This window comes from Onychostruthus taczanowskii, unplaced genomic scaffold (assembly GCF_017590055.1).
Source record: "Onychostruthus taczanowskii isolate IOZ18803 unplaced genomic scaffold, ASM1759005v1 scaffold37, whole genome shotgun sequence".
Taxonomy (NCBI): Eukaryota; Metazoa; Chordata; class Aves; order Passeriformes; family Passeridae; genus Onychostruthus; species Onychostruthus taczanowskii.
This window is the reverse complement of record NW_024501126.1, coordinates 6,996,536-7,008,818: the sequence shown is the minus strand read 5'-3', so window position 1 is coordinate 7,008,818 and position 12,283 is coordinate 6,996,536. Positions and strand designations below refer to the sequence as shown.

The 12,283-nt window shown below is 37.4% G+C and overlaps 1 protein-coding gene across 1 annotated transcript in view; it reads left to right on the top strand.

The window, feature by feature from the left end:
• CTNND2 (catenin delta 2) overlaps positions 1-12,283 on the top strand; it is a 518,515-nt gene that overhangs the window by 114,818 nt on the left and 391,414 nt on the right. The window contains exon 2 of the mRNA XM_041411749.1: positions 11,881-11,993. Within this exon, the coding sequence (XP_041267683.1) occupies positions 11,881-11,993 (113 nt within the window). The remainder of the gene's footprint in view (positions 1-11,880; positions 11,994-12,283) is intronic.

The following is a 12,283-nucleotide window of genomic DNA, read 5'->3' as shown; positions in this document are numbered from 1 at the left end:
ACAGTAAGAGCATAGAGGCCAAAGACCTGAGGAGGACAAGTGATCAAATAAAGACCTGAACTTCAGAAAAGCAGATTTCAACTCAGTCAGGGAACTTCTAGGAAGGATCCAATGGGAACCTGTCTTGGATGGCAAAGAAGCTCAGGAATGTTGGGAGATTTCCCAGTGCAGCTGCTTCTTGAAGTACAAAAGAGCAGTCTATCCCCCTAAGCAGGAAAAGGAGCAGACATAAAAAGAAATCAGTTGGAAAGGCACCAAGCTACCAAAAGAGCTCAGATGAGAAAAGGAGCACTGGAGCAGTGCAAAAGGGGACAAGCTTCCAAAGATGAATAGAGAGGTACTGCTTCAGTGTACAGAGATGCAATTAGGAAGGCAAAAGCTCAGCTGGAACTCAAAATAGCAAGAGATAATAAAAATAATTTAAGACTTTCTGCAAGTATGTTAGCAAGTAGAAGTACAAGAAAGATAGAGCTTTGCTGCTGCTAAGGGCCAGTGAGTTCATCAAAAATGGCACAGAAAAAACTGAGGCACTCGGCCTCTCTTCTTGGGTAGTGTCAGGCCCCAAAACTGTGTCAAAAAGATACAACAAAGCAAATGATAATACAGAAGGGTCAAGTGTTGTTGCTGTTCAGCCCTACTGTCCTCCATAACTTTTTATTGTTGCCTAACTTTGTTGACCTGTTGCTCATTCCTTGTTTCAGGTCATTCTATATGTATTAAACAGTGTGAAACATGGCATCAGGACTTCACTGGTGGACACCTTCAGCTGGGAGAACTTACCATTTATTTCCTGATTTGACTTCCTATTTAAGAAAGACCTTATCCATGCAGAAGCCTTCTAGAGAACTTGTTCATGTTTATGTTAGAGGCCACGAATTCTGTTCTGTTACAGACTCTGATAATTTGCCCAGTAAGACTATCTGACTTGCTGGTCTGTAGTCTTCTAAATCTCCCTGAAACTGGCATTGCATTCAATGTCTTACAGTTTAAAGCTGTGTATTTCTTAGTTTCTTAGAACTATTGAGCAAATACCATCTGATCTTCAATTTGCTACATGTTGTTTTGTCAGTTTGTTTCATGACCTATTCACTTCAATTTTGGGCAGATCTGCTGATAAGACTCCCTCAATGATTTCTTAGCATGAGAATTTCCCATAAAATAGTAATATTTTCCATGAGGGATTCATTTGGTTTCTCTTCAGTGAACCCTTTTATATTCTCACCAGTGGTTTTACAGACTCTCCAGGCAGATTCTTGCTCCTGATGCATTTGGAGAAATATGTGTTGGTTGCTTTGATGCTTTTGGCTATTTGTCCTTTAAAATCATATTGTGTTGTCTTGTCTTCTTATGGTTAACCTGTCAACATTTATGCTGTTGTATTTTCTTCACTTGAAGATGATTTAAACTTTCAGAAAAAGGGTTTTTTTTAGGAACAGCTTCCTTTGCCCTCACCAACTTTCTGTATCTTGACCTTTTCTTGATATACTGCCCTAACTCTGTATATTCATCATACACTTCCAACAATCAGTTTCCCTCATAACTATAAATACTTTACTTTTAGCTTTAAGCAATTTTTTAAATATTTTTTCCTATCATTTTCTCTTTTTATGTGGCTCCTAACTGGCAGATGCTCTGCTTTCTATGGGGATGTTGGATTCAAGGACAGAATGATCACTTAGGGTGGCTTCTCAACCACAAAATATGAAACTATCTTGCTTGACCAAGTCAAGAATTTAATTTTTTCCTGTGCATCCCAAGCATCTATATATGATATTATCCCAAATTCAGCTAATGTGCCATGTCGTCGTGTTACTCTATTTCTTTTTTTGTACCAAGTGTTTGGGTAATTGAAGACTCCCAGAACTGTTGCATTTTGTACCCATCTTTCAAACTACATCTCTGCCAACTCAATACTGCATCAACCCATATGTCAACTCAAAAAAGGAATTTTTATTCAGTGAGATTGTTTTACAGATTCTAAGCTCTTTCCCTACCTATCCTTGTCCATACTACATATGTTACCCTGAAGTATATGTTCCTTACCTATTTGTTTTCAAACAGGTGATTTTTAGACTATAATTTCATTATGAAAACATTTTTACTTTGTTCAAAAGATGAGCTATTCATACCAGAAATCAGGAGAATAAGATCATAATGATACTTCTTAAAACTAACATTTTCATTACTAATTGCTTTTTTCTTTCATAAGAAACAATATGAATCTGTTGGGAATTTCCTGAAACTGTGGTATTTCCGTAGGGTAGCCAGAAAAGGAATGAATTGCCTAATTATTTTACTAGTTCTCTTCTTTGGAATAAAAGATATAATAAAAGAGGAAATATTCAAAAGCTATTAAAGTTAACTGCTACTGCCATAGAATCATCTGTGAGAGAAAATGTGCAAATCTCAAGGGTTTGCAGTCCTTGAGTTCAAATTTTTTTTAGCCCATGCTGGGAATATTTTTCTTTAGCACTTAATAGTACTTAGTAGCAGAAATAAATTAATTATTTGACTAATCAATGTACTGTCAACTAGAATACTAGAATTTTTGTTTATGAACATCTCTGTATTTGAGCTAAATTTACAATTTTGATGTAATCCTTTATTTATTTGATAGTCCATCCACATTCAGTTAGTGTAGCAAACTGCATGTCTCAAGTGAGCAGAAAATCAAGCTTCTAAGTTATTAGTCTCAAGACAAGGAAAAAAATCCTATAGGTATTCCTATGTATGTGCTAGGTGGTCTTAAAAAAAAATAGGCCCAACTTTCTTTGTTAGATAACTTTTGAATCTCTTAGTAACTTGCTAATGACCAGCTTTTTAATAGCTTCTCATGACAATATTCAGACCTAGTATCCTAATTAATTCAGAAATTCAGGGATTATTGCAAATTATAGAGTGTGTTCTTGGATATGCTGCAAATTAAGTCTTTCTTATAAGATGAGGAAAATCAAAAGAAAAAAATATTCACCAGAATAATTTCCTCAATTCAAGTAGGGGAAGAGAAAGGGAATAGTTAGCTGCTCATTTAGACCATTTTGGACAAGTGTAAAGCTAATGATTTATCGTGCTGGTTCTCCATCTGTTCCCAGTGCCTAGGATGATGCGTATTCTCTGGGAGGGAGAACTAGTTCAGAGGCATATAGATAGGGAACTGGAGAACTCCATGAATAAAATGCTGGAGAAGACTTCAGATCTCTAAGCATGTAGACAGACTGGTCAAGAAGTTGTGTGTGTCACTGGTGTGCACATATATTGGTGTGTGCTCTTACAGCTCTGCAGCTATTGCTGGCATCTTGGCACATTGCCCTACAGAACACAGATCTAATCAGATAAGAAAGGCAAACTAGAACCTGAGGATTTTGTCAGAACCAAAAAAGACTTTCTTAGTGCTTCAATGACTAAGACATTTTTAGAAGTTTCACATTTTGTGACCATGTTGTTCAACTTCCTTTGTTTCTCACGTCTTTAAATTATACAAATATATGTATAATTAAGCATCTTCCATCTTCAATAAAATTATTCTGTAGATATGTACTGGAAAATCAAGGTAAAAAAACATCAGTCCACAGTTTTGTCTGGTATATTAAATTTGCTGAAAATGTAAAGTCAGGCTTCAAGAGCTGCTACTATAAATGGAATTGCCCTTTTCCACTTAGACATATGCTTGGAGAGCTAAGAAGTAAATGAGAATTACAAGCTCAGGCCGGTGTAAGACTGAAGAGTGAGGGTCTGTTACTAAACTCCAGCTCTACTTCTCTTGCTCTCCTTGGAGAAGGCCTACCACTTTGACGATTTGTTTTGCTCTCACATTGAGCTTTGCAAATAATAACAGTAAGCCCTAAAGCAGGTCAAAGTTAGTATGGTAGAAAGTCAGTTTAATCTTACATCCTCCTTAAATTGCTGCTGCAGAGGGTGGAGAAGCACAGCACTTACATTGGAAATCTCACAGTAGTCCTAATCCTGTCTTAACACTATAAAGTTTTTACTTACACTTTATTGCTTTATGGGCAGAAGGAGTTTGCATGGGAGGAAGTGCATGGTGGGTTATGAACCATTGGGAGTGTTGGCAAGGGATGTAAAAACTAATAATAAGAAGAAAAGAGGTAGCTTAAAGACTGAAGCTGAACCTAAAACAGAGAGAAGAAAAAATGGGTTAAAAAAGACAATTTGAAATTTTAAAAACTTTGGTGATTATGTTGGAAAAGAAATAATGCAATTTTTCTAGGAACAGAAGTCCAGGCAGTTGGGCAATGTGCCTTCAGAGAGCAAGGCTTGCCTGCAATTCACAGAGGAATAGGGCAGTATGCCTAGAGAGCTAAAACAATCCTGTGAAATGCAATTGTCACCATATTTATATCAAGATCCGAAACACAGAAAATAAAATAGTGCCTTCTTTCTTTAAAAGTTGTTAGAGATATAAAAGGGACTTTGAAGTAATCTTACACGAAAATGAAGGAATAGTTTATTTTTAAACACTGTAATCAGCCAAACTAGTTCTTTATCCCATAAATAATCCATATGCATAATAGCCTAGATGTCATGCTAATCTCTTGTAAAGAAGCATGGGATTGCTAAAACAGTCAAATCAGGTGAAGGAATAAGCCACAGAAATTCAGATGATAAAATACAAGCATTTACATGAAGTGAGATATGTCTTTATGTAATCATCACGATCAGAGAGTTTGGTAGCCTCTGATCTAATAAAAAACCTTGGTATAAAGACTTGGAAAAAAATATTCAGAGCTCATCAGTTCTAGGATCATGGAGGAAATAGTTAAAAGAGACTCTGGAGGTCTGCTTCAAGCAAGTCTATCTTCAGTGTTAGATCAGATGTGAAGATGACTTTTGAAATCTCCAAGAATGGAGATTCTATGTGTACAACCTGTTCCAGTGTTTTGCTACCTTTGATGTATTGTTTGGTTTTGGAGCCTTTTTTAAATCGCTGGTTTTGTTTGTGTTTATTCTTTTACCTTTTGTTCAGTTAGAATTTACTTCATTGCAGCTTGTCACTGTTGCCTGTGTCTGCTTGCTGCATATGTCTGGCAAGAGCCTGGTGATGTTTTCACTATAATCGCCTTAAAGTGGAAGTCTGCAACAACCAAGCTACAGGCTGAGGGCAGAGCATCTGGAAAGCTGCCCAGCAGAAAAGGACCTGGGGGTGTTGATTGACAGCAGCTGAACAGGAGCCAGAGTGTGCCCAGGTGGCCAAGAAGGCCGATGGCATCCTGGCCTGTACCAGCAATAGTGTGGCCAACAGGAGCAGATTGTCCCCCTGTACTCGCCACTGGTGAGGCCACACCTCAAATCCTGTGTTCAGTTCTGGGCCACTCCCTGCAAGAATGACACTGAGGGGCTGTAGTGTGTCCAGAGGAGCGCAGCAGAACTGGTGAAGGGTCTGGAGGGTCAGTTACATGAGGAGCGGCTGAGGGAGCTGGGATTGTTTAGCCTGGAGAAAAGGAGACACAGGGTAGAGACCTTGTTGCTCTCTACAACTGCCTGACAGGAGGGTATTGCAAGGTGAGGATTAGTCTCTTCTTCCAGGCAGCCAGTGGGAGGACAAGGGCACAACAGTCTCAAACTGTGCCAGGGCAGGTTTAGGTTGGACATCAGAAAGAATTTTTTCACTGGCAGGGTTGTTAAAAATTGGAACAGAGTCATCCCTGGAAGTGTTCAAGAAACGACTGGATGTCTCACTTAGTTCTGTGGTCTAGTTGACATGGCAGTATTTGGTCAAAGGTTGGACTTTTATTCTTGGAGGTCTTTTCCAGCCTTGCAGATTCTATAAAAGATATCCTCCCTAGATGGTCTCTTCTCCATGCTAAACAAACCAAATTCCTCCACCTTCTGCTTGTATAATGTGTGCTTTAATCTTCTGACCATTTCTGTGGTCCTCTCATGATCTTGCTTCAAAGTCTCGTCATGTCTTGTCCTGGTGGCCCAAAGCCAACCACTGTATTTGAGATGTGGCTTAAGGAGTAGCATATAAAAGGCAATAGTTATTTCAATTGTTTCCTTGTTCTGCTAGCGGCTCTCTTGTTAGTTCAGGTTGGTCATTGTCACCACAGGAATGCACTGCTAAGTCATAACTTTGTCCACCACACCCCCAGGTCCTTCCTGAGGAGATGCTCTACTGTTACATGGCATTCCATCCCCTGTGCAGGACTGATTTTCTTTTGTGAGCTTCATGACACTCTTGCTGGCCTATTCTTCCAGCTTGTCAAAGTTCCTCTGAATGGTAGTCCTGCCCTCCAGCGTATGAATTGCTTCCTTCCGGTTGGTTATGTGGAAACTTGGACTTGCTTATAGGTGCAGTCATCTCTCCATTAAGATTCTGCAAAAATGTACATACTCACCACTGAGTTTCTGAATCTACCACCTCCCTGCTTATGTAATTACCTTTCTGTGAGCTTTCTCCCTCACCCCCATGTTATTCAGTATAATGGAAGCATGAAACAATCCAGTGAAAAAGGATAAGAACAGAACAAATGAAAACACAGTCCTACAATGGAGAGTGTAGAGACTGTGAAAGGTATTGATTGGTACATTCTAAAGCCCGGTTTTGAAGCTTTTAGAACAACATTTAGTATCAGATGTTTAGGGGCGTTGCTAGTGGTGTTTTTTTCCTGTTTTGAAAGCATGAAGACACTCTTGTTTTCCTTCTATTTACAGGATGGGTTGTCAGGTCTGGTTTATGTCTGATGATATCTGTCCCTATATTTCTGCCAAGTTAGACTTTCCTAGGTTTTGCTGTTTTCCTTAGGAATTAAGTGCTCCAGTTTTTGCTACTCATGTGTGTTTGATACTGTAGGTTAAAAATAGTTTGTTGCCAACGTGACTCTTAAGTAGTGGTGTTCAGTGGAGTGTACAGATGTGGAGTATATGGAATTGTGCATGATGTTATAGGATGTGCCTAGGAATATACACATACTTGTGATGTTGATTGAGGTAACTTTTTTCTTGTTTAATAGGTTACAAAAAGGTAGAGCCAATGCTGTACACTTCTACAACCTGTGTACTTTTTGAAGTTTTGTGGTTTCTAACATATTCCTCTGAAAGACTTCAATCTCAGAGACTATTTATTTATTTGTGTAGCTGTAATCAGGTTTACTGTATTCATCTCACCAGGGATTCCCAACCTGGATTATCAGTGCTGTTATTTGTTTGCATTTGAAGATTCAAATGATCACCAGTGCCCCAATTAGGTTTTGTATAGTGTATTTTTAATCAAAAGCTAGGCACTTCTCCTTTTTTAATGTCACAACCTAAAGGTTCTTAGGAACCCAATAATTTTGCAAGGCTCTTGTGCCTAAATTTAGATTTTTTTTTTTTTTTATTTTTTTTTTTAGTTGATTTTTATTGTCTCTACTGATTTTGCTACGTCTTTTGCTTAGCATCGATACACATCTCTTTGCAAAAGGATTGAAGGATTACTTTAAGATTTTAAAGTAAAATGAGATCAACTCCAAATACCAGCCAAATTTCTTTTGTCCTATTTTACCTTTCCCAACATTCAAATGGGTCAATACAGTAGATGGCCCATCAGATGTGCCCTGAGCTCAGGAGTTCCTAACTTGTCCAAAGGCTGTGAAAATTTCCATCTTGCTTATTCAGTGTCTGGACCACTGTGAAATGTTGTGACGTCCCTCAAGTCTTATATTGTTCTTGAAACTTTGCTGGCTGCAGAGGATAGATAAAATACAAAACTCATGCTGATAATGCATATACATTGAATTGCCATCTCTGGAATAATGAAATATTTTTACAAAATGAACCCCACCATGGTTGTAGACATATACCTTTTTTTTTAAACATAAATTACTTCAGGCCCTAGCAGATAAATACTTTGTATCACTTCAAAACAATTTGATAAGGTTATCATGAAGTTCCTCCCTTTCCAAGTTGCACTTTTGAGTGATTACTCTGGATTACTGTCATCATTATCTCTGATCTCTGGTGGCTTCCCACTCCCACATCCCCTCCTGGTGCCAATTGCTAAGGACTGCCATGCTGGTCACTGCACTTTGTAGTGCTTTTGCATGGGCACTTGCTTTGGCATTATTGCCCTTTGCAGCACAGTCCTTGAGGCTGCTCTTGACATGTTATTATGTAAATTAATTTTGATGTTGCATTGTAGTTTCTGCTGTTCTTCATTCTGCAATTGTCCTGGCAACACATTTGCATAATCAGTGAGTAGGATTTTTTTTTTAATTTTGATGTTCTGATTAGCTTGATTCAGATAAATAATAGAAAGTTGTGAAGATAACACAACGTGGCATGAACTGGTGAGAATGATTGTAAACACAACAAATAATACAAATTATGGAGTCAGGTTCAGTGATTATTTTTGTAAAATGTCAGCAAACCAGAAACTATTTCTGGTTTCTGTCTTCTTGCGCTATGACAGCTGCTTGAAATCTAAACATATGGATTTATTCGAATATTAGTCACTCTCACTGCTTCCCAAAGAGAAAGAAGCTTATTAATTTGTTTTCTGCCAGGTTTTCTTGGTATGTAGGGAAAACAGATTCACAAATCTTACTTGAATTCTTTCCTTTTTTCAGTCCAAAGGCAGCCCTGTGGACCTGCATCTTTTTCATGGGCATGAGGAAATACCAAAGGAAACTGCTTATTAAATTTAATGTAGAGGATAATTCTTGAAGTTATAATTGTTTGGCTCTGCACATATCCCACCTCCCCACCTTCTGTTTCCTTTCTTTCATTTCTGACTTCTGGTGGCCCTGGACAGAAGATAATTAAGTAAGAAATAGTAGCAATTAAAAAGCTAGTAGTGAAGAAGAAGTTCCTGTTCATGTTTTCTAGCCATTTTCATGTATTAGAAACTCAAGGTTATTCCTTGCTTAAGTGATCAGGTAGATCTCTGCTTCCTGCTTTAGGAGTAACATAGATACAACTGCTTTTTTCTAGTCATCTCTGCAGGGCAGAACTTAAATAATGTGGGCAGTGAAACCAGAAAATGTCAATTTGAACATCTTAAGAACAGAAGAGTTTCCTCAAGGAACCAGGGAGAGAGAGAATGACAGAAACTCCTTAAACCAATCAGTTTAGTGCATTTGTTGGAGTAGCACTTTGTGTAATAGGACTGAAAGAGATTTACTGGAGGATGAATCATGAAATGCACTAGGAAATGAAAGATGGAAGGCAGAAGAGAGCACAAAGCAGTAAGTAGGAAAGAAAAATAAATGACAGAGTGAAGAGTAGAAAAGTATATTTTGGAGACTAGAATAATGAGCAAAAAAAACCATTCTGGGGACAAAATAATCATAGCAAAAGGGTATTTGTTGAGGCAATGCAGAAGTTTCTGGAAAAGTTGTCAACCAGTGTGATTAACTGAAGGAATAGAAAGCATAGAAAAGATATGAGAAGACATACAATCCAGACAGCTGAATTGAGGAAAAAAAAAGGCAAAATAATATTTACTTTTTAAATATTTCAGTAAAATAGGATTGGGGCATTTCTGTATTTATTTAGCTTGGGATAGCATGGACAAAAGGAGAAACTAGAGAACCATTGTTTGCACTCCTACTAGACGTGAAGAACTCAAGGAGCTGCACTTTTTTGTCTAGAAAAAGGCAAGTGGACAACATAGAGAGTGAGGAGCATTTGTTCCCAGGTTCTTGGTACTTAACATTCTCTTAGCAGCACTGAGGGGACAGCTGCACCTTCTCACGGGGCGGGTAAGGCAAGTGCCTGTGCTGAGCCATGGCAAAGAGCACTTCTGACCTGCCTCACCTGGGATGGTGAGAGCTGAACTGACTGGGTGAAAATCTATCCTAAACACATAAATTTGCATCGTTGTGATAGAATCAAGTGTCTTAAAAAATGCAGTGGCACAGAATAGGTGTTAAAGTTCTGCTTGTATTTTGAAAGTAAACATAATGCTCGGTTAGATTTTCTTGGGTATTTTATACTTTCAAAATTTCTCCAGGCTTACACACTTTGATTTAAGCATGCTGGTATGGCAAATACTGTACTACTTTGATTTTTCATTCCTCAACAATTTAGTAATATTTCTATTACAATCCTTTCTGCATTAAGGGTTTTATTTTATGCAAACAAGACCCGGATTTGAATAATAACTCTTGGAAAGCCAATAAATTGTCTCTTCAGCTTTTCAGGCAATTGATTCTTCTAGGTGAGAGAAATGCTGTCTGTGAAGAAGGTATATATGAAATAGATGATTATTGTCAGGCAATTTTTATTAATCGTATTTTCAGACAACAGTGAAAAAGTTGTTTCTGCACTCTACAAAAATGTGCAGAGAATATTATTAACTACTGATTTAATGAACAGTGATGTTTTGGTCTTTACACCAGTCTGAGTTTCAGTGGTATTCTTGTACTCTGTATAGATTTGTTTGGAATAATAAATTCACAGTTAAGCAGGCTTTGTCACATAGTCAGTGGCCATTTAAGTATTCATTGGCTATTTCATGATGAATGTAACCTATGTAGATGTCTCCCTTTACTCATAGTGCAGGGCAGAAATTATTCCATGACAATAGCAAGAGAAACAAAGGGGAATGATCCAGCTGGATTAAGCAGAATGATGACCAGCCAGTTCCTTCTTACATTTCAGTTATCATTTGCCTCATTTCAGAGATTTGAAAAATTTAATACCTTTATTTACCCTTGATTACTTGGTGAGAGGTTTTAGGTAGGACTTAGAATGAACACTTACAAATCCTACTCTGCTTCCACCATTTCTTCCTTTCTCTCAAAAACTAAGTCCTTCAATGTCAGTTGGTGGGCATAAGTCATTACTGCAGTAAGTTCCAGTGCTGTTCTGCCCAGCAGGACCTTGCTGGGGAGTTATTCAAGGGACTCCCTCCCATACCTCTGCATTACAGGGAGGTCGTTTTGGAAAAAAAAAAAAAAAAAAAAAAAAAAAAGAGGGAGAAAGAGATATTGGGTTCATTCGTGTGGATAAGGGAATTATTTAATAAATGGTTTCAAGATATTTCTCCTTGAGCCTTCAACAAACCTAAATAAAAGGGGCAGGAGAGATGTTTTTGTTTACCTATGAAAATGATGGAATGTTACTGATCAAAATGAAAGGGCAGCAACACTCGACGAATTTACAATAACCATAACTCCCTACAGGTATTTAATTTTTTTATTTCATAAAACTAGTGCTCCAATATGTGAGGATTGTAACCCTTTGAGAAATGGTGGGGATTTTAATTATATTGGTTTTCCTTTTTCTGTTTAATAAAAAATAATATTTTGTGTATAAAAAAAACCCCACTTTATAAGCTCTGTGGATAAATCTCATCTGGTAGGACTGGTTTGGTTTCCTTGATAGAATAAAAGAAAATAAATTAAATTAGTGGTAGGAATTTAAGCACAGCTTTTGTCCAAAACTACTTGAGTTTCCCTTCTTCACATCATTAGCTGCAGAAATTAAGCTGTACCCAGGCCGCATCAGCACACCTTCCAGTTTATTTCACTGGTGTATACTGTGATGGTTATCCTTTTAAGTGCAGAAACTTAAATTAATTTATCCACAGAATTTAGTATCTTTTTGTTCAGTAACACAAATTGTACTTATTTGTGATCACAGGTCAGTTTGCTAAGACCTCTATGTTACTGAGAGAGCTGCATGAACTCTCTAGGCTAAATTATTCCGTATATTTAGAATTTCCTTTCCTGATACAGTCTTATTCTATGACATACATCATTAGAATAAAGGAAGGAACAAGTAGGTGTGAACTTTGAATATATTAAAAAAGGAAAAAAAGAAAACCTTGTTATAAGGTATTAAGCTAATAATTCTTGCATAAATTTCATTTTTGTGTGCTGAAATTCCTTCTTAATCTCAAGAGAAGTCAAAGCAAAATGTTTAACTTACTTTTTTCAGGAACTGCAGTTTGAGAGACTGACTCGAGAACTTGAGGCTGAACGTCAGATTGTGGCGAGCCAGCTGGAGAGATGTAAGCTTGGATCAGAAACTGGAAGCATGAGCAGCATTAGGTAATGTACAAATTGTTGAGATCTTTATAATTACTAAATTTTGTTGCTGTTCTGAATTATCACCAAGAACAAGTTTGATTTTTTTTTTTGGTAAAAATAATGTACACTAGGGAGCGTGAGATTTAAGTAGAGTTTGAAAATTTGCATTATGACCTGCTTTTTAAAAAGAAAATTTATTGTAATTTTGTATCTTCTTTGCTCAGTAACAAAATAGTAGTCACGTTTGGAATTCCTTGATTTGCTGGAGCTTGAATGAATTATCAGCAACTTGTTTCCACCACCAATACAGC